At 43.5% G+C, this 22,746-nt stretch overlaps 1 protein-coding gene across 6 annotated transcripts in view; it reads right to left on the minus strand.

Moving 5' to 3' along the window:
• Positions 1-22,746, minus strand: part of LMO1 (LIM domain only 1) — a 74,621-nt gene that overhangs the window by 46,907 nt on the left and 4,968 nt on the right. Inside the window, exons 3-5 of one of the 6 annotated variants that reach the window (XM_071427927.1) lie at positions 19,753-19,842; positions 16,675-16,733; positions 15,016-15,184 (exon numbers count right to left, since the gene is read on the minus strand). Coding sequence is in view for 5 of the 6 variants with exons in the window: in XM_071427921.1 (XP_071284022.1) it covers positions 7,206-7,230 (25 nt within the window). In the remaining variant the exon portion in view is untranslated. Of the gene's footprint in view, positions 1-7,205; positions 7,308-7,549; positions 8,824-11,676; positions 11,696-12,434; positions 13,055-15,015; positions 15,185-16,674; positions 16,734-19,752; positions 19,843-22,746 lie in introns of those variants that run through there. The other 5 variants (XM_071427921.1, XM_071427924.1, XM_071427922.1 and 2 more) reach the window with 5 other exon arrangements.

Here is a 22,746-nt window from a genome sequence, read left to right on the forward strand (position 1 = left end):
TAATCTGGGTACATTAGCGAGACATGGATTCAGGAAGACAGACCAATTTATGTTACTTTGGTTTTACCCTTTATTGCTTTGTATAGGCAAATGAATGGAAGGGCATGGAGTAAAAACAGATATAAAGGAGTCCTTTTCAAAACAGATCTCCATTCTGTGCAGACAGGTCAAAGGGTTTGAGACTGATGCTTATTTAGGCTTTCATAACCGTAACAGGGTACTTACAGAAATCATTTTCCACAAAGGACTATAAGGATAAATATATAATGGATCCTGAATAATGTTCAGTACCCACCCTCACTGCAAGTACATTAACGCAGAAACCTGGCTGCTCAACATTATCTACAGCATGGCCTGTCCAGGAGTCACCTGCCACCAGGAATGCCAGGAAGAGGCTTCACACAAGGTCCCAGGCAGCTCAGCTCATGAGCTCAAGGCAGGAGGTGCTCTGGGAAAGACACCAAGGCTCACCAGCTCAAGCCAGTCCTCTGCCCAAACATCTCTTCTCTACCACACCACTTGTGAACACACACAAAGTCCAATCTTCTCCTCCCTACCTGCCTTGAAGAGATTGCATCTTTTTGAGAGGTATCCCCATTTCTCTGGAATGGAAGGAAAGGATACAAGTGATAAAGAGGTGTTGCTTAACCCACTTCAGCTGCAAGGTAGAGCCAACCAGGAAAGAAATTAGGAGCGAGTTCCCTCTAAAAAAGTACATTTTATAGAACAATTTCACACTGGATGCTTGACCAAAAGATGCATAGCAAATCGATATAGCCCCTTTCTGCTGTTCTGATCAAACTCTGTAGCATCAGTAAAATAGAGATGGGGAAAAAAAAAAAAAAGAAAAAAGAACAGCTAGGAAGTGTGCTGTTCCCTCAGCTTTTATGGGTAGGGAGTCATTTGTAGTGTTTGTGGAGGGGAAAAAAAGTGGTAAAGGATATCTAGGAGAAATAATGGCTCATCAGCCAAAAACTTTACAAAAGAAAAACTGAACTGCATCCTTAAATATTGCATCCCAAAATACTGGAAGCTCTGGTGCTCTAAGCCTGGTTTAAAAAAAGATCATGATTCCCCTTTGAAAAGCTTCCAGAAGTCCCTTCGAAAGAGTTGCACATGCAGGGAAAATGCCAAAACAAAACATTTTCACTAGCTGATCAATTTAAACAGCTGTGGTAAAGCTGCAGCCACTGGCACCATCATTAACAATTTAAAGCATGGCTGCTTTTGTCTTCCTTCCCAGTTACATTCTCATTATGCCTTTTTATTTATTAGAAACACAGTCCTCCGGAATACATTTCTATATCTCAGATCCATAATAAACCAAGTAGGAACATCCCTGGCTTCTACTCAAATGGATGTTGGCGAGAGGGTTAATTGTTTAATGCTGGTCCAAGTTCTCTGCAGTTCAGTCATGAATATGCAACAATCATCCACTTTTTCTCTAAGAGAAACTAGAACTGTTGATATAAATTGTTTAAAAGGAAGACAAATAATAATTTCACTGCCCAAATCACACTTTCAGAGTTTGATTAGCACACAAGGAACTCTGAACATTGGTCTAAAGAACTCGAAAATATTCAATGAAACTTAAAAACCCTCTAAATTTGGGCATGAGTATCCATTATCTGCTTTGATATGGAATGTAAGTAGAAAATAGTTTGCAAGAACATTCACTGGAGAGTTGAGCATCTGTTTGCATGGAGAGCACCCCACAACGTGCTTGGAAACTTGGGCTTGGGAGTCATCCCACTGGAGGACAGAGAAAACACGCACACAGAGAACTAAAAAACCGGTAGCTGTGGTGAATTCTTCTCAGATAGGTTTAATTATGTTAATCTAATAGTGAATAACTTTCATTTCAAAACGCCCTTCCCTCCACCCCCAAGTCTTCAGTGAATAGGAGCTACATTCACTGAATAAATCATTCCCTGGCAACAGTTACGCACATTATTGAAGTTGGGGGCAGTGATTTCTATACGGTTTAAAACTATGTCTATGTATTCTAAATGATGACAATTCTGTCCAATTTTTAAAAGATATAGACCCATTGGAGTTTTATAGTTCAGCATTTAGCAGCATCTGCAGTGCCTTCTTTATTCTTGTACTGCAACACTTAATGCTTGATGCCACTATTCTGATTGATTTCAAGTACAATACCTTATTTGCCATAAACTTTCATATTCTTTACCTAAGGAGGACTCCTCGCAGATGCAATCAGTCATAACGCTAAAGAACAATTTGCCTTTAGCAGAAATGTTCATGCTAATGACAGCGAAGCAAAACTTTGAGCAGCAAGCATATTTCCAAAGAGAATAAAACCCTCTCTAAACACAACGCCTGAAAACCTTAAGAAAGCTTCCAAATGAAATCAATTAATCCTCCAACCATGATAAATTTCTTAACCATTTAAGAAACGTATTTCAGACTCTGCTGTGACCCTTTATCACCAGACCTAATGGATTACTTTATTAATAATGCACTGCTCTTAAAAGGAATTTTTCCGAAGATTCTACCATAAGAGAGCATTTTTGGAATGGCTATGACAAACAGGCTGACATGTTCACATTGTATTTATAAAGATAATAAAATTTAACACTAACTCCAAAGAAGACGAATTATGTTCTGCTGCCAGGGTATCAAGTACACTTTCTACTGCATTAAACCAAAATTAGAGCAAACTGATTTCCAAGAACAAGCTGCTTCCTTTGTCCTATTACCCAAGCTGAAAAATGTCCTTACACTGTTTCAACGCTTGTTATGTCAACCAGGCAATTATCACATGTCAACAGCATCTGGGGGTGAAGTATGATGACATCCTACCCAGATCCTTCAGCCATCTAGTCTGAACAAACACTAGGAACTTTTTGATTGCCTGCCATACTCCTATACAAAGCAGTCTGCTCCTCTTGGGCCTGCTACCTCCTTTCACTCCTTCCCATAGGATGAGATTTCTTTTAATGGATATCTAGGTTATCAGTGCTCCAACCACAGTAGCCTCCATTTCTTGAATAGGTTTAGGCCATTACTTTACTACCCCATGTTTCTGCTGTGCTTCCATATTTGCCATTTCAAGGGCAGAGGGCATCTCCAGGAAGAACTACCTCTAACTCCGCATTTGGTCAGCTTTGGAGAAACAGTCCAAATGGTTTTTTAGTCCTTTATGGCCAAACCAAGTCTCATGTTCTGCTGCCAAATGTGCTCCAATTTTATTTAGAATACTTCTTTGATAACTTTTTATCTCCTCTTCACGAATATTTTAATCCATTGCTGTAATTCTGAGTCACAAAAGGACACTGTGTCATGAACTAAAGGCAGACCAAACCTCTAAAACCACACCAAAACCATATGTGTGAAGATCAAGCCCTCAAAAAACCAACAGGTAACTCAGCTAAAGAGGCAAAAATAAGGTCTTTGGTAACGTTCATCAGTCAGCTTTTGAATAAGCTGATGTCTGGGAAGATGTGTAGGGATTCTTCACACATGGTAAGCTAGACATCGGTGGACCACAGAGAGGGTCCGACGTAGAGTGGCACAGGAGATAAAAAGGAAAAAGAGAGCTTCAGGAACATTAGGCAACAGAAAAGTTAAATTCCATGTCTCATGAGGAAAAGCCACCATGCCATCTCCCTTTCTCACTTTGCATGACTCCTCAACAGGCACACCTGAGAAAGGTACGCTCGAAGGGAAACAAAAGACACCAGCAGCACGCAGAACAGCTACGTGGCACAATTTGTGTGGATCATGATTTTTATCCACAGAACAGGACTGCCTGGACCTGTGTTGCTGGAGATAGGTGTCGCTCCATATCCATCTGCCTATCTATAGGTACCTCCACATGGCAGCTGGCACAGTCCCTTGTGAAGCCAGCCCACAGCCCCGCTGTCCAGGCAGGGTGCTGTGGCACAAGTCCTGTCACTGACATTATACAATCCATTTCTCTGCTTTTCCAATTCCAAATGCTGTGGTTTTTTACCTTCTGTGTGGGGCAAGATGGGCTTTCACACAACAGGGAACCCAACTGCTGCCACTAATCCAGTTTCCAATTACCTAATATTCATTTCCCTAAATACCTCCCATCAACCTTAGACCCCAATGCACACAACCACTGAGTATCCACATTTTTCTTTTAATTTTTAAAGTAACTATGAAATTCTCTTTCTATATAAAACCAAGGTACATGTTTAATGGATATTTTACTCAGCCTACTCTTGTGATCTGTTTAATCAGAGTTCTGCTTAAAAACACAAAGGACCCGTGATTTGGGGGGCTCCTGTCTATGCAAACATCGGGATGAACACGCAGCTGATCAGTGTTTTTACAAGTGCACACACACTCCACAATTTGGTTGAAGGATGCCATGTCTGGTTAACACAGCACAAGTTAGCTGAAAAGGAAACTTTCACCCCCCACACACATAACAAAGAGCCGTGATTTCTATTAGTGCATTTCATACCATACATGCTGATTACCAGGCTGTGCTTCATTGTTAACAGAGATTACAGCTGGGATAAGCTGCAGCTTTTTCCTAATTGCTATTATGATGACTGAATTTTTGTTTTGTGTCAAGCATTATTCACACATTATACTCCAAAATTTGATCCCTCTATGATGCATTATTGATTCCATGCAGGCAATCATACTGCCGCCAATGTGAAGAATTAATTTGGGCTATTCTACTTGATTTGCATTGCTCCATCATAGCAGAACATAGTTCTGTAGGGAGGCACAAATTGAAAAGGGAGATTTAACAAAATACAGAAAATGCTGCCGCCCTTTAAAAGAGATGAATCCTAAAGAGGGGAAGAAAAACCCCCCAAAAACCCAAACCCAGCACAACACGTGTGGTCCAGCAAGAAATAAGGTCAGCCAGCCAAATTCATCTTAGTCAGAGGAAGGTTACAAGAGTAGCCTTATGCCTCTAATAAAGTAAACTAGCTTGCTTCAACTTATATTGCCAAAGAAAACAACTGAACACCTCTGAGAGTGACACTGCTTCAAAGCCTTTGAAACCCTGTTAGCTTCATTTGTTTTCCCAGCATAAGCAATACTCAAGCACTTAGCGTGTCTTTTATCCACAGGCCAGTCAACTGCAAAGCTGATCTAGAAGATGTGTAACAGATGCTCCACATCTACTCTTTTTTTTTTCCAAGTTCTACTGTGTTAACAAAGGAACTTACAATATCTTAACAGAAATAAAGCCCATGATTTAGGGGTTTTTTCTCCCCGTGAATAAGATTATTTCACAGTTTTGAGATGCCAACTTAATTAGCACGGAATAAATTCAGAAGGGCATGACAACTTATACAGGGACTTTGATCTCACATTGGTCAACTCTTAGTCCAAATCTGATTGAATCTGCATACAAGGGGGCACTGATAATGATGCATTTCTGCTTGGTCTCGTATTTTAAAGGTGTCAAGTCTTTGTGAAAAGCTCTCATTTTTTTTTCATAGTCCCACATGCTTCATGAAACAAAACCTCACATGCCATCCCAGAAACTAGATTCAAATTCTACATGCATGAATATGCCACAGGGAGAATTTTAGAAATCAAACTTACAATGAGGTAAGACCTCAAAATGCTAGGTCTAAAATACTCCCTTTTTTGGGAGGCAAGGAAAGGAGAGAGGGAAGAGAAACTTTAGAAGACTTCTGGTCTTTCAATAGTCAAGCCTTCCTAATTATTCTGCAGTGCAGTACTAATTCAGTTGTAAAATACTAGAAGACAGATATGGGTTGTGGAATAAAAATAATATAATTTCAACTTAATAGCATTGAGCAGCTTTCAGTACTAGTCACAAAACACAGTTAGCATGATTCCGACACAGGAAAGTAAGTGACTTTGAATTACAAGTTATTTTTCTCATAAATATTTTAAAAAGCAGTATATATATATATATTCAAGTAAAATCAATGCTACTGCCAAAATGCCCAACTTCCAATTTCTCCAAGCACTTTTGCTCCCAGTGAAAAGCTATTTCCTGTCTACAGTCTTACAAATATTCAGTAATTTCTCTTATTTTCCAATGGCGACAGCCTACGACCTTTTTTTTAAACACTTTTAAAGAGGTTCCCGAAATAAATTTTAAAAGATCAGGGAAGTCCATTACATGGCCCACTTCATCCATTTATACAGGTGGAATGAAATAAGGAGATAACTTTTAACAGGCATTTCTACCTGTTAAGATGCAGTTCCCACTTTCCAGGCACGAAGTGCCACCAAGGCGGAGGTCCTTGGCAAGAGGCAGCCCCATGGATAGAAGTCCATGTGGATGGCTGCAGAACCCTTCTGCTCTGCCTCAGTTTTAATCCTTGCTTTCAGTGCACGAGCTGTGAGGGAAGACCTAAGCCACAAAACAGCCTCAGCAAAAAAAAAACCCACCTCATTAAAAAGTTGTGATTGAACTTACCACCTTCATCCCAGAAACTAGTGATGACTGAGCAGTTAAGTTGCACACCCTGGCAGGCAATGTGCAAAAGATAGCATCAGGTCATTCAGGCTGCTAACTAACACTGATCTTCCTCACATCAATTTGTTCCCCTTAAGCATCCTTGATAAGGACTAAGCTTAAAAAAATAAGCATATGTGAAGTCCTAAAATCAGTTAAGCTCTCCTTCAGCTTCATTCATGAAATTACATCCCAAATGAACCTCCACTTCTGCTATTAAAAGAAGAGTAAATTCTTAGAATAAACCAACACTTCTTTTTTTTGCCACAGAGGCTTATTAGCTTATTGTCATTATGTTTATAGCTATGAAGAAAAGCTGTGAGAAATAGATATTAAAGGCGCACATTAAAGAGACCTAAATGGCATGCAAATGAAAGGGAAAGAAAAATCTCAAAATTAGATTTACAAATAAAGCTGTTAAAACAAACAGGCTACAATGGATATATTAGAGTAACTTGCAGAAAGAAAAATCTACATAGATATTTAAAAAAAAAAAATCAAGCTGTTTCTGCTACGTCCTTCAGCAAACAGAGCCCGGAGTAAACACTTCTTGGCTGTCCGATCATGTCAGAAATGAGATTAAAAAAAAATAAAGAGCAAGCACGCTTTTACCTACACAAGAGAAAAACATCAGAAGCTCAGAGCAGAACACTCTGAAATGCACAGCGCACGTCTGTTTCAAAACTATTTATTTCTACATTAGCAGCACACAGAAGACACCGAGCACAGGCTTACACAATCTCAGCCCACCTACCGTCCTCCTTGTCCAGCACCATCATCTCCGCAATCAAGAAAAGTCCGGGCACAGATGCTTCTTCTCCAGCAGCCTCCGCTCAGGGGAGAGGAGAGCAAGTCTCTGGGAACACAAATGAGCTACGGTACAGCTGATCGTCCTTTAGCAGCAAGTGAGCTCTAATTACCCAGTTGTCCAGCTTTTAACCTAGATTGCACTCAGTTAGAATTACACTCAGAAATAAAGCACTTTGCAGATACAAAAGCAGTCTCACCTACTTTTGTGCCTCAGAATTGCAAGGAACTAAAACTGCAATTTAGAAAGAAGGGGGTTTTAGAAAGAAGAGCTGTTTCTTTGGTTCTCACCTTCTAAATGGCTCAATTTACACAGTATAATCTATTTTAATGTAATTGCCTTTGATAGCTCATAACCCTGGCTGTTGCAACTACACAGCTTTCAGCCTTATAAAGTGTTTTCCCTTTGGATTTAAGCTGAATCTAAATCCGAAATTACATTCGCAGAGGCTAGAATACCTAAGCCCGACTAGCGCTGCCTCTGCCTCTCAATTGGTGAGCCTTGCACACTTGCGATGAATAAATGCACGCGTTTCCCAGGGCCCCCTCTGGAGCTCCTGCCGGGATTTCCTGGCGGAGCGCGGCTTCCCGGCTCAGCAGCACCACCTGCAGCCCGCCCGGCCCCCGCCCAGGTGCCGCCGGCCGCGGGGCCACCTGCGCCGCCGCCGTGAGCTCCGCGGGCCCGGGGCGCAGGGATGCTCCGGCCCTGCTCCGGCCCTGCTCCCTCCCTGCGAGCACGGATTGTGGCTGGCGCCCCGCAGCAGCCCGGGCAGGTCAGAGGCTCTCAACTCTCCGCAGCTGATGTTACGCCAGCCCCCGCTGCTCCCAGCTACATTTCACACATCTCTGGTGACCTAAAACTTGATACGGATTTTCTGCGCAAACATTTTGGGTTTGTTTTCACGCGTTGGTATTGGTTTCAGGGTGTACTACTCCGGAGAACGCAGCTCCGTTTTCACTAGGTTGATATTAAAATGAATTTACCTAATCAGAAGCGATACAAACACTTAACAGGTTTGCTCCACTTTTCAGAAATGCCATCAATGCTCAGATATAAAATGACAAGTTGGGGGCCCATGTCTTTTATCCTACATCCTGCAACTCTCATTCCTATCTGTTGTCTCCACTGGCTCTCACAAGGATTGCGGGATCAGACACTCCGCTACCAAGATCAACAGCACCGTTTCACTCATCTCAGTCTTTTAATCTGAGAAAACATTTCATTTCTGCTTTAATGATACTTCTTCCTCCCCTTTACAACTGATACAACAGTACTCTAAAGAGCATGATAGCGGGCTCAAGTTATATATCCTTAATACCGATTTTTAATTAGATTCCTTATCCCCAGCTGAAGTGGCTTTTCCTTCCCCCTTCATTCACAATACTTAATCCTAACAGTCCTTGAGAATATTTGATGTTAAATGTATCGGTTTACATTGAGCTGTTTTCATCCAGTGCTTCCAACAACTCCTGTTTCCTAGTGATACTAGTTTGCAAGTGCTGAATATGTATTTTAGCATAAGAGTGCAACCACCATAAATAATCACTTTCTTTTAGGAAGTGTCACAAGCTAGAAAGAAGGAGGACTTTATCCCAAAGATTAAAGTCTAATAGTTAAAAGGATCCACGCAAAAACTAACAAAGCCACAGCCTTTTTTAGATTTGAGGCACTTTACCACTTCCAATATACTATTGGCCTCCACCAGAAAATGGTGAACTCCAAAATGTTCCATCCTTGCTGTGTACTTTTCAACCCTGCCACCTTCAAAAAAGGACAGAATTACCCCAAAATATATGGTACATTTCAACTTCCACTATTTGGTAACTACATGAAAGGCAAGGTTTTGATAAAAATGAAGTTAGCCATTGTCTGTCACAGCTGACTTCTGCAGCAGAGCAAACTAGCAGACATAATGTACTCATGAAAAAATATGCAGTACTGGATCAATGTACATTTCATTCCTTTACTGCTCCATCATGTCAAAGAGGCTGGATTACTCCCTGTGCAAACGGATTTTTTTTTAAACACTTTATCTGCTTACTCATTTCACACACCAACAATTAAAAAAAAAAAAAGTTTTCTAACCCCCAACACATTTGTACAGCAATTTAAGTCAACGACAATTAACACAATCTGTTGGAATTAATCATGCTACCTGATGTCAGTTTACTTTTTTAAGCAGAAATCTGGTCTTTGCGATCAAAACATTTACGTATTTCAGAAATATCTTAACTCTCATTATCTTGAAATATATAAATGCGCTGCACGGTGCGTAGGTTGGCTTGCCCACAGCAAATTCTGCTGTGATTTACACAGTGAAACTGACTAAAATGAGAGCCTTGAAGTTTTTCTCTCACAACCTTTCTGTCCCCCACCCCTCTCGTCCCTCTTCTCTCAGTTCCTAACATTTGTTCGGGGAAGATACCTGCCAGAGTTCCACTGTGAACCACTATTTCCTAATATCAAGTCATGTTGCATCAGTCAAGTTATATTATGTCACTTCAAACATACAAAATGCTGTTACCTCCCTGACATAAGTTGACGTGATGCCACAACACATCAAGTCAGAAACATTATTATTGTTGTTATTTTTTCAGTCTGCCCCTTCATCCTCAATGATATCTGTGAAGACCCACATAAGAGTATTACTGAGTCTCCACTGCTTCTTGGCACCACAGAGCGTGCTTGCCAAGGAAGCTTTTTGCTCACAAACCCGGAGTGGAAACCCAAATCCGCAGTTCTCACACCAATGGGGCAATCCTGGTGTCACACTGGGGCTGGCACACAGCCCTAAGACCCCAAGCTGAAAGAGTGGGCAGCTGCTCCTGAGGCCAATGGCCATGGCCCAGCTTCCCAAGTGGCCTTCAGGGATGCAAAGCAAGGGGTTGATATCTACAAGGCAGCAAATGATGCCTTGCGATGCACCAGGACTTCTGGGAGGGGTAATCCTGAAATCCTGCCTTCTCTAGGCAGTAATAACTATGAATACCCCCACCGCTGCCAGAGACCTCAAAAGAAGAAAACCCCTCAAAGAAAAACTCTACATGGCAAAGCCTCTTAAATCAAGGGGAGAATTGGATAGTAGCCACAACGCTGGGATTTTTAGATGGTAAAAATCAGACCGGCTTTTGGGAAAAGAAAAATAAAAGGAAAATAAAAAGGGCCATTTATGGGAGTAAAACAGACCCATTTTTATTAAGCTCATTCAAGCTTGATTTCAAAAGGAATTGGTTTAGTTAGCAAAAGCTTCCATTTTAGTCCATTTGTAACCTATGCAGGTCCAGCATCCCCTTTTAACATTTACAGATGAGCGGGCAAGTGGAGACCATTTGACTCAAGGAGAAAGAAACTTACAAAGGTAAAATGACCTCTTCATAAAAAGAGTTTCTTCTCTGAGTCTCACCTTCTGTCCCCTATTTCTCCAGGGCATCTTTAAAAGTGACCATAATTTCTTCTTGAGCATAACTACTTCAACAGCACGGGAGATTCCTAGGCATTACTGCACCTTGTTACTCTGGTCTTCACATCCCTCTCATCAGGGCTTTGTTTCCTACTTTGCTCCTTTTTATAAGTGCACCCCGCACTAATTTCCTCTTTACCTCTCCCATCCACCACCATTATTCCCTTTTATACACAGCCACTCATGAATTCTCCTGGAAGGAGGCTGTTGAGAACTGTCTGGATAATCAAGGGTTCTAGTTTCATTTCCTTACAGCACCGTCAGGCCGGCCCCGAGCTCCTCGTGTTTAATGAGTACATCTGAGACACTTGAAAGAGCCCAAACACCCCTATTAGGGAACCCTCTTCAGATCTCGGTCTGTCCTCGCAGCTCACCTGTGCCTCTTGGCCCTGCAATGGAGGCAGCATCCTGCTGGCAGCCTGTCAATCACACGGGAACAGACACGGGCTGCCAGGCACCCCCTGACAGAGTCACCGGCATGAAGACATCACCCGGTTATTGTTATTAAGGGTTATTAATAGAGATGTTAAGAGCCCTTCCTCCCTTTTCCTCCAGCAGTTGAGCAAAATTCAGAGGACTCCTGCAACGCAGGTTACCCCTGAAAGTGAGGCTGGAGAGAAACACAAACCTTGTTCCACACGACAGCGAGAAATTACCCGTGTTTAATTCCTCGGTCATTACTTAACCTTTTTACCTAAGTGCACAGGGGGCAAGGGATGAGAAAAGTCTTTCTGCTGTTACCTCTCACTGACCACTTAGACAAGTTCATTCCCTCTTCTCCAACACACGCGCTTTCCACTGGAGCACTACAGACCCCATTAATAACACTACATCAGTTTGCTTCAGAGGGCTTCAAGAAACTGGAGGAAAAAAAGATTCTCCGAGGGCCCAGAGGCATGTGACGAGCGTGCAGCGAGCTCCCTCCCCACGCACCTCTCCGGAGCAGCGAGCATTTACCCTGGTGGCTGTCAGCGCTTCGGCCCCCTCCCACACGGCCGCTCGCACACGCCAGCCCGGGACTGCTCTTCGTGCCCCGTCCCACTCGGCGGTGTCGCGGCGGGCAGGCTCTCCCCGTTCTGAGGCAGAAACTCCAGATCAAAAGACAAGGGGAAGGGGAAGGGAAAAAAAAAAAAAAAAAAGACAACAGCGAAGGAGAGCATCTCCCACTTGTCTCTTGAGCCTAGCATCCACTTTTCCGAGTTGAAGCCCCCGTCAGCCCGGCACAGGGACGTTCTGTGGCCATTTACACAAGCAGGCAGGGCCGCCCTGCCCGCAGTGGGAGCGCGGGGCGGCGTTCGGGCACCCGCGGCCTCGGGAGCCGGCGGAGCTGGCCCGGCGGGGACCCACGCTGCGGCCAGCGGCGCTGATGGCGGCCCGGTGCCGGGGCTGCAGTGTCAGACCCTCCCCGGCCGGCCGCAGCACGCAGCGGGGCCGCGGCCGTGCCGCCCGGCCGGGGACACCCGCGCCGCCCCGCCCGGCCCGGCCCGGCCACCGCGAAGAGCGACCCGCGGCCGCGGCGGGGCCGCCGTCCTGGGCGTCCCGGCCCCCCTTTGTGAGCGGAGCGGTGCGGGACAGGCCGGGCGGCAGCGCCGTGCCGCGGCGCGGGGCAGCTCCCCCGAGCCCGCTGCCTCCCTCCGTCCCCCGTCCGCGCCTCCCCGCCCGCCGCCGGGGCGCCCGGGCGGGAGCGGCGGGCCCCGCGCCCCGATCCCACCTACCGTCCTCCTTGTCCAGCACCATTGTCCCGGGCGCCGAGGGCGGCCGCCGCCGCCGCCGCTCCGGCTCCTTGGGGCGCTCCCCCTCCAGCCGCCGCTCTGGGCTCCGGGGCGGGCGAGGCGCCGGGCCGGGCACCGGGGCGCTGCCGAGGCGGGGGCAGCGGCGCGGCCGCCCCGGCGCTGCCCCGGGACGCGAGTTTGGAGCGGGGCTGCGGCGGGCTACGGCCGCGCTGGGCGCCGGAGAGCTGGAGCCGCGCTCCTGCACCAGCCGCCTCGCCCCCGGCCCCGCCGCTGCAGCTCGAGTGCCAGTTTAGGGATCAAAGAAGAAGGGAAGCGGGGGGGAGAGAGAAAAAAGGTAAGGGAGGACCAATATCGGGGGCTGCTCCCCCTGCTCCGTCCTTGCCCAACCTGCGCTGTCAAAAATTATCTTAATGTAATCGCGTGTGATCGCTCACAACCTCTCTCCCCTTTGCTGTTGCCACTGCAAGAGCTTTCCAGGCTTCTAAAGTGCTTTTCTCTTGATTTCACTCTAAATCTAAAATTATATTCAAAGGAAGGGGGGGTGGGAGGGAGGAAAGATGTGAACCTATCACTGAAAGCAAAAGCACTTGCCGCTTGCCTCGCTCGCTCTCTCTCTCAATTTATGTGCTTTGCACTCTCTCCTGCTGCTGAATAAATGCACACATTTCCCAGGGACCCTCAGATTCCCCTGTTAATTAAATCAATTCATTATGCTCAGATCTGATTAGCAGCCCCTTCCCCCCCTCTTTGAATCAATTATTCAATACACAAACATAATTGCCTGTGCCAGAGGTGTCTAAGTATTAGCTTATTTAACTCCAAGGACACTAATTACCCCTAGGGCAAGGGAACTTTTCTCATTAATTCTGACAAAACACAAAAGCACAGTTAAAGTGTGTGTGTATATACGTGTGTGAGAGAGAAGATGGGGGAGCGCATAGCCGAGGAAGGGAGGCATTACTCTAACACACGTGTTACTGTACAAATAAGCTCAATTTTTCTTTCTACCTTCGCGTTAGATTTCCCCCCACATCTTGCCTTTGCTAAACTTGCCCCGTCTGCCTCTCTGTTTTTAAAGTAAGGAACAGATTGACGTTGCCAATCTGTGTCAGATCTGGAGTGAAAGTGCTCGCATCCAAAACAATAAAGAAAAAAGTATATGGGACTGATAGGGAGCAAAGCAGAATTTGGAAATAGTTTACTAAAGCAGAAAACTCTGTGGCAGACAGTCTGCTGTACTTTAAAAACCCGTGAAGGGCGCAGTCCTCTGAAGCAGCAGGTAAGATGATACATAATCTAGTAGTTACTGGGAACAGTTCTGAATTGTTTACCATTTGAATTAATGTCAGTGCCCACTATTAATGTACTTGCTTCCTACGTTTACCATAATGGGCTTGATTTCCATTAGCTGGAGCTGGAATGCTAAAAAGAGCCCAGGCAAGGCTGATGCAAACCGAGATCGACCATCATTGTGGTGTCTGAGACGCATGACTTCTGGCTGGCGTGTTACCCAAGTTTTACCTCTCTGTGAACTTCCTTTAAATTAAAAAAAAAAAAAAAAAGGGTAAGAAAAAAAGAAGTAGTAATTGATTCCCCCAAATTGGGTTTTTACTTTCTAAAGACCCATATTGTTCATGTCCTCACTGTGCACAGAAGTATTGAAGATTTTCTTTTTGTTTCCTTAGGCAATGCATGAGCTGATCCATTAATCCATTTGGCTTTATATATCAGGAAACTAATATTAGCTCAGCTCATCTATTAGCTTTTATTTAGGTCCCACCATGTTACCTTTTTTTGGACTTTTCTTCAGGCTGGTTCTCTTTGAGGGGAAACAGACAATTTCTGATAGATTTCAGGGGGGATAGTGCTGTGCATCATCTCATGGGAGCTGTCACGTACTCAGTTCCCCATCTTCACATTCACCCCTGTCAAGATACCCATTATTAAACTTGCCTCTCTGGCAACTCTACCCACTCTCTTTAAGGCACACCTTGTACACATCACCTATAGCCAAGGGGGTCAAAACCCCCACAAGTACCTCCTCTTCACCCCTACAATAAACCAAACAAACCCATAGCTTGGGCTGCTTGGCAACAAACAATAAATAGGATTGGGAACATAAAGTTGTCTTTCATTAGTGCAGCATGTTTTTCTGTGAGTACACACATATAAGGATAAAAATGCTTTCAAGCTTTGTAACACAACAAACCCTGTTAATTCTCTGGTTTTTAATTTCCACTCTGTGGCACATACTGCACCCACAGGAATTTGGTCCTTCTAACTTCATGAATCTGGGTTTTTTTTTTTTGGTTTTTTGTGGGGTTTTTTTTTCTGCCTTTTGAAGGAGCACAGCAGCACTTGAAAAATGCTGACCCTGGAAAACATGGTGCATCAACTCATTTCTGAGCGTGCTTTTGGTCCTTGAGCCCATTCCTTTTCTCATTGTGGCCAAGGAGCCTTTTGGGTGCAAAGCCATAATTTCTAAATCTTGGTATGCAACTTTTGAGCCTCAATTCTGAGCTTGCCACAGGGATGGTGTGGTTTAATCTAAGCACAGACTTACTGAGTGGCAGAAGTTTGTCTGCATGCACTGGAGCTCAAGGTCACTGTTGGGATGCCAAGGGTAGAATAGGAAGAAACTGAGGAAACAGAGGCTGACTTCGGTATCGTTCTTCAGAAATGATGTTTGCACTTGAGCCAAGAAAAGTGGGGTCACTGGGCATGAAAAAGGCCTGGAGGGAAAAATCAAGAGAGAATGTTGCACTTGTGAAGGCACATGAGAGAGCGTCACACAAGGGGAGAAAAATAATGCCAAAACCACCAAAATATTTAATTCCCAAACACACATCCTGCAGTTTGAACAATCTGCTGCAATCCTGCAGTTACAGTCATGGGCATTTTTAGGTTTACAGCTTTAATAAGGTGAAGAGACAAATCCCAGTATAAAAGTCCTCACTCTACATAAATTATTTTTTCTAGTGTGGTGAAGCATTTTCCTATGTTTGTTTCCATTATATCTGCTCAGAGAGTTATTTCAGAGGACTGAACAAGTTTCAGTAATTTTTGAGCCTCCTTCACCCAGTACATTAAAAGTCTCATACAAAAAATTTCACCACACTTATTTTTTTAATACCTTGACACTAGAGAAGAGCAGCTAGATTACTCCTTTTAAAAGCACTTGTGTCTGCAACTGGCCCCATAACGAGTTACTGGGAAAACTTGACACAGATCAGTGTCTGGGAAAAAGCCTCAGCTCCCCAGCCCTCCATTCTGTGGAACAAAGCACTAAAACAGCTCGCTGCTGGAGGAGGACCAGACAACACCATTGCTGAGGTGCCAGTTCACCACTGATGTGCACTGGTTTTCATTCAGTTATGGTGCCTCGCACGCTCCCTGGCCAGGCAGTTCTGAGAAGCCATCATGCTCAATACTGCAGAAACTACAGAGAAAAGGGAGCAGTTGTGCTCTGCCTAGGAACGTTTCTGGTCTCATACTAACTCCTGCTATTCCTAGTGCGTGAGGGAAGAGGCACACAGGAATAAACACACCTTTGTGCAGCCAGAGCTTGGGCTCAGACCTCTGGGTCTAACTTGAGGCTCCTGCTCACCAGCTGCTCATACTTTTTTCCTTTTTGCTTGAGCACGAGCAAGAGAAAATGAAGTTTCTTAAGAACAACGCCCCATTCTTATTAAATCACTAAGTCCACAGTATACTTAAGTCAAGCCTTTAGCAGACCCGTGAGGTTTCATATTATCCTATGCTTGAATGAGGCAGATGACTGGAGCAAAAACCAGCTGATGACATAAAAGCATTCTTCTACTTTCAGTCTCCCTTAATTAAGGACTTGGTTAATGTTTCAGTGTTGGGAATTATAAAGTTTCATCAGGGAGGTTAATATGTTTTTTTTTTATTTTATCTTTCAGCTGACAGGATTAAAAAAAAAATCAAAATAAAAAAGGAAGGTGATTAAGTCACGTATGCCAGTAAGAATCCCACAGTGAAGCAGCACCAGGCCATACCAAAGACTACTCTGCACATGGAGAATTTAGCAGCTGTTTTCAAAGTCAGATTTCTCAGCAGATGAGACTTTTATCTGCCAGTTTGACACATGGGTTTTATTTCTTGAATTCACACAAATAACTGAGACAATTTGCACAGGTCTGTATTAAATTAGCTACAAAACATCTCTATTTTTACCCATTTCAGAATCACTTGCACCTACCTTGCTGGTGTCAGAAGAGAGTGACCACGGGCCTGACCTCATACTACAGTTCAGCAGCCCTGTAAAGGAGGAAAATCACAAGTGCTCTGAAAAGTTATGTTCACACAGAACATGGGTGGCAGTTCAAAAGACCACTTAAATACATACCTGAGATCTACAGACCTCAATTATTTCTAAACTCTGGCTTGCTCTACTTCTCTGCCTATGCATTGTGAAAATAAATCACTCAATTCTGTTACTATGTTTTACGTGAAATGAATGTTAAATATTTTCATAAATATAGGCTCTCCCTTAACAAAGAAAACTGTGTATTAAAAATACAGAATTTCCTTTGATAGAATAAAATGGGAAAGCTTCAAAAATAAAACCTCCAGAGAATAAGTTCTTTGCCACTATGGTATAAGGCTGCAACTTTAAGCCATTAGGCTTTACAATCTGTAATGACCTTTTAGAGAAATTTTCAGTGGATAAATTAGTTATTTAGAAGTTGTGCTGCTGCTCTCCATAGCAAAAAGTTAAAAGGATTTTTTTTTTTTTAATAAAAGTAGCAAGACGTGAATTTTTGGACTGTTTCTTGTTTCATAAGAAGTTTAATGGGCAGATTCTGCACCTCTCGTGTCCAGAACAGCTCAGCTGCAATGGGATCCATGAAGTTTCTTTCTACATGAGAAACTGGCATCAGGAAGGTTTTGTGAGTGGGTACAAACTGCTGGGGGGTGAGGTTGGGTGTGACACACTGCAGATCTCCCCAGCACCAACACAGGCAGGGAGGGGTCTAAGGACCCAAGTGAAAGGCTCTAGAGGAGGCCCAGACATGGAGCTGGGACAGGCTGGATTTCCCTGGGAAAAGCATAAATGGAGGAGATGCTTTCCCGATAGAAGCCTTCTTTCTCCTTCCACCTCTCAAAACTCTCCCAGGCTCAAGTGAGATGTATTCTTCCACTTGTATGGTCCATCAGGTCTCAACAGCGATGTAAGATTTCAATCTGTATCAAACTGAAGTTCAGCAAAAGTTCAGGGATGCACCTTTAGCCCAATCTTTCTGAGCAAACCAACACATGGACTCTGATTCTGCCACCTCTTCTTCAACAGTGCCTGTGTAGAGTTTCTTTAATCCTTAACACACGTATCGCAGCAAAAAGACACCTCCAAACTTATGAATAAACTCTAGTGACAGTGTTTTCATAACGCCCCTTGCTTTCATTTGGATCAATAATTGACTTTTCTGTATATTCTTCTCTACTTCAAAGTCCATTGCTGCTGCTGCAGTGTTCTGCAGATAGTCCTGCCTTTTACTCCTCACCTTGGTAGAGTAGATAGGAGTAGATAGACCTGGAAGACAAATCTGGCATCCCTGCATCTGCCTCAGTTGTTTCTGGAGGAATCCAGTGAGACAGTGTCTGGTTCTGGAGTGACACGTGGAGCTCTCGGGCTTGTTGCCACATACTCTGTTATGATCAGAGCTTATTGCTCCCAGCCTTATGTCAAGCAGAGACTAATCAAATGTGGGATGGGTGAACAGAGACAGAGCCATGCAGCTGCCTTTTCATCATCTCTTACTATCAGCTCTTCTTTAAACTGCAGCAGCGCACAGGGGTCCCAGTCATGGAGCTAGACCACAGCATATTGTCCAAAAATCCCAGGGCCCTTCTTCAGCAAGATAGCTTCTTTCTTCACTGCCTTGCACTAAAGAGACCAGGCAAAATTGACACCAAATAGTTGGAGATGGATGAATTGAAAAGACAAAATGCAACGTCAGGCTCATGTTGCTTTGTGATAACAATATCCTAAGACACTGCCAGTGTCCCGTATGTTTTGTGGCTCCCTCTGCCTCTACCTGCATGGATGACATTTGTCAGGTCTCCATAACGTCATTTGAACAATGTATCATCTAAAAATGTGGAGCCCATAGGAAAAGGGCTGCTGGCACAGGAGCTGTAGGTGCACACAAAGGATATGGTGTGGCAGCCAAACACACAACAGAGGAATTCCAGCTATCCCCATGTTAGGGAGGGTCTGTTGCACTGGGCTGTTTTGCACTTGAATTCATCAGCATCCAGTTCAGTCTGAATCTAATGGTGGTAATCTTGGTTCGTTAACATGTGAGATGAGGAAACACATACAAAAACCAGAGAGATGAATATTTTGGTGTCTGTTTGTTTTAAAAAAAATCCATGCTGTGAAATTACAAGATTTCTCTCTGAATCCAAAGACAGAAACAGGTTCCATGAAGATGAAAGTTAGGGAAGATGTTCTGATAAAAGCAGGCAGGTGGAGGCTCTAATGAAGGCATACACTATAGTGCACATCTTGCCAATATTTCTTAATGAATAATATGTGCACTCAGATGAGAATAGTATTGATTGAGGTCTGCAGGGAAAGTTCTCTAAGAAAAATTTTTATTCTAGGAGCAAAGTCCTTTCTGGAAGATTTTGATCTTTTCCTGCTGCAACCTTTTTCCTCCCCTCTCTTTGTGCTACCCAAAGCAACTGACAGTCAAAAAATGAAAATCCTCCCCTGCATCTAATGTATCTATCAGATCCAAGAAGAAATTTATACACCAGTACTAAGAATGGCTGCACCATTCTCCTTAGCTGGTAGAGGACACAGCAGTGTATAATTAGGACTGGATTACTTCGCTCAGAACTGGAACAGAGAGCAGATGTCTTGCATTAATATTGGCATTTGATTTCACACACTTTCTTTGCCATGTTTGCAAAACCAATTTGCCTTCCTATCTTGGATCTTGCCTTTCGTTTGCTCTCAGGCTGCTGTAATGCAAACAAAAAGCCACCAGTGGCAGTATGAAAGTACAAGTAGAAGTTCAGGCCCTTACAAAGCGGGTAGAGCTTAGGATTTAATTACTATTGTAAAATACCAACTTATTTTCTGATTATGTTGATGAGATTGGTATGGTTGGTATGTTCTGCTGATGGTAACTCAGACAAAAGAGGTCATGGCATTAGAATGCATTTGTGAACATAAGTAAAGAAAGGTACACCTCTCCCCAATAAATGCCATCAGACTCTATCTGTAATACAGATGAGAGATGCATCCCCCTTCTCAAACATAGCTAACCTTTTTTTCACCTGTTTTTCCACACAGGGGACTCCAAGTCTTGATTTTGCTCCAGTTCAACTTTTCATGTACAGAATCCTTCCAGAGGGCCTACAACAAAATTTCATGCTGTTAAAAATATTGGCCCCAATTCTGAACTGCATCCAGCTTGCATTTGATAGCAGCTTTATGGCTGCAGCTGGGTTCTGGAGGTTTCTTAGGAGGCAAAGATGATCTGCCTTAATTTAGGAGCATCCAGAGGCTGATCACAATGTTCCACACTACAGCAGCACGGAATAACTGTAATGTGGGCAGCATGCAAGCAGCAGGGTGATGCTGACAAACTCTGGAGTCAATACAGGGGTGCAACCCAAACTGCCTCACCACTGAACCTCTTCTGCAATGGTAGCTTTGGCTTCAAGACACAGTTTGCTTTACTTGGTGATGGGAAATGCTCTCCAGACCTTGGCCTGTAGCACCAGAACACACCTGTACCACCTGTTGGCAGGTGGCAGCACCTGTTTGCATCATGCAGAGCTTTTTTCAAAGAGGTGCTTTGGGAAGACTGCTCAACTCTACCCAGACCTATATCCAAACCCACAGTTACTGCCTTTGTTCCCTTGTCATGCCAGGCACTTAGAGAAGGGGATGATTTCTGTGGCAGGGTCAGAGAGACCAGGAGAGTTTGCGCTTGTAGACCACCAAGTCCTTGCCCCATGAAAAGCCATCCCTTTTCTGTCTACTCTCTGTACACAATGGCAGCAACTCCCCTAGTCCTAAAGAGTGTGTTGGATGTCTGAACAAAATGACAAATTAGGAAAAGACAACTGAAATGTTGTAGGGGTAATTTCACATTATTCTGGCCCATCAGCAAATGACAGCAGTGCAAGGACTAAAACAAGAGAATAACTGGAAGAAATGGTAGTGGTTGCCACAGCTCTCTTTAAGCAGGTGAGAAACTCAGTCTGAAAGCAGTAAAGATAACTACAGAAATGATATCATTCTCTCAGTGAGAGCTGGAAAAGCTTCTGTGCTCACAGGGAGGTCAAGAAGTGAGTGCCCAGTGGATCATTTTGTTGCGTTTTTAATGCTTCATGGCACAGGGTCAGTCAGAAATCCCTATCCCGAGGTCATGGTTGGGGCAGCATGGAAAGCAATCTTTTCTGCTGCTGGCAAGGCCCTGCTCAGGCTCTGCTCTTTCTCTCTCTCAGATTATTACAGCCCACTCCTCCTGCTCATCATGCCATGGTTAAATTCACCCTGGGCACTGGCACTCAGCTCCTCTGGGATCACAGAAGCCCCAAGGACCTTCCCTGTGGCATTCTGTCCAGGCTGTTGCAATGTGGTGCAACAAACAGCCATCCAAAGCCAACCCTGGGCAGCATTTGGGGCAGTAAAATTCCTTACCGTGCCTGTTGATAAGCAAGGACTAATATTTATTTTTAGCTCCACATTTAAATAGCACGAGTGAGACAGAATGAGGAGCATGGATGGCAACAGACTTGTCTGATAACTAAGTAATGAGTCCTATTTTTATGGCACTAGCCCCTTGTCAATGCAGCAGTGTGGTTACACTTGACATGTGGGGAAATGGGGATAATCATCCCTTTCTGAACCTGCCTAGGAGATGCTTTGACCTAGAAGAAGTTTGACTTAGAAGAAGCTGAGCAGCACGGTTTGGAGGGCCTCCTAATGACTACATCTGTTTTAAATAGACATATTTTGACTATGGCTTCCATACCAAACAGTCACCAGAGTCAAGTGATCACTTAAAAAGGCTGAGGTACAACTCTGCAGTATTTTACAGTGGATTTAATAGCTAAGCCTTAGAGGAAAAAATACCACCCTGCAAGCACACAGCTGAAGCACGGACATTTAATGAATGCTGCTCACTGCCTAAATGTGAATTCACACTGTAACACTCTTGCAAATGATCTATAATGCCTTGCATTGCTAGTATATCAAATTTGCATAAATATACCTCAAATATTTATAAATCAATATATACAAGCACGTGTTTAAAAGTGAGTATCAAAAGTGCATACACACAGAGTTCTTACATGCTCTAATTAACCCAAATAATCACATTTTGCCTTATTAAATTAAACATTATATGGATAAAATGTAGCTTGCCATCTAAGCACTAAAATACTGTTAGAAAGATACACTACTGCCAAAAAAGAAACAAGAGAACATGCCCATGGAAGAACACTTAACTGAAATGTAGCTGCAGGATCCAATGCCATGGAATGACTAACAATAATGTATATATTACTTTTAAACAAGCCAGCAGTTTTGGATAACTTTCTACTTCTCTCTCTGGTACTCCAGTTTCAGCCTAGTGAGCTATAACTGTTCAGGATAAGCAGAGAGCAGTAAAAGAGCCTGCTAAAGCTCTTGCCCATTTACAAAGGTTTCCTCAGAAACAATGAGAATTCCTTATTTCCTCCCACTGCTTATTTACTGGTGCTTCCCTGCCTTCATTTAATTAGAGCTAAAAAAACAACAGCAACAACCATCCCTGATAATTTTTAAACTCTTTCCAACTAAGAAAATCTTTACTTATCAAGAGGTACAAAGAAGCACTGAGGACAGCTGTGGAGTTTGGAACAAATTTCTTGGTGGGTCCCACTTTAAAGCTTTTATACACCTAAGAAATCTCGCCCTGGCTGAAAGGAAGTGATTAAAGTTTTTAAAGACTACAGAGTTTTACACAGAGTAGTGTGATACTCAGGACCAATTAAATGTCATCTTAAGTACTTAACTGAAGCTTTTTTTTTTGGTACACTAGGAATCAGTTAAGTGGAAGGTGCCAAATTAAACTTATATTTGAATTGACTTAATTTCAAGTGATTATGCATCGTAATTTAAGAATGATTTCAGAAAGCTTTCAGTGGAGCAGTCCCTGTTAAGTTGGCTTCAAGAGCACTGTGTTAAGTCTGAAAAAAGAAAACATGCCAGGGCAATATGACATGCTCAAGAGCAAATAAGTGCAACTAACAACAACAAAAGTGT

The sequence above is a fragment of the Agelaius tricolor genome, unplaced genomic scaffold (genome assembly GCF_023055355.1).
Source record: "Agelaius tricolor isolate 1412-34295 unplaced genomic scaffold, bAgeTri1.0.p SCAF_5, whole genome shotgun sequence".
Classification (NCBI taxonomy): Eukaryota; Metazoa; Chordata; class Aves; order Passeriformes; family Icteridae; genus Agelaius; species Agelaius tricolor.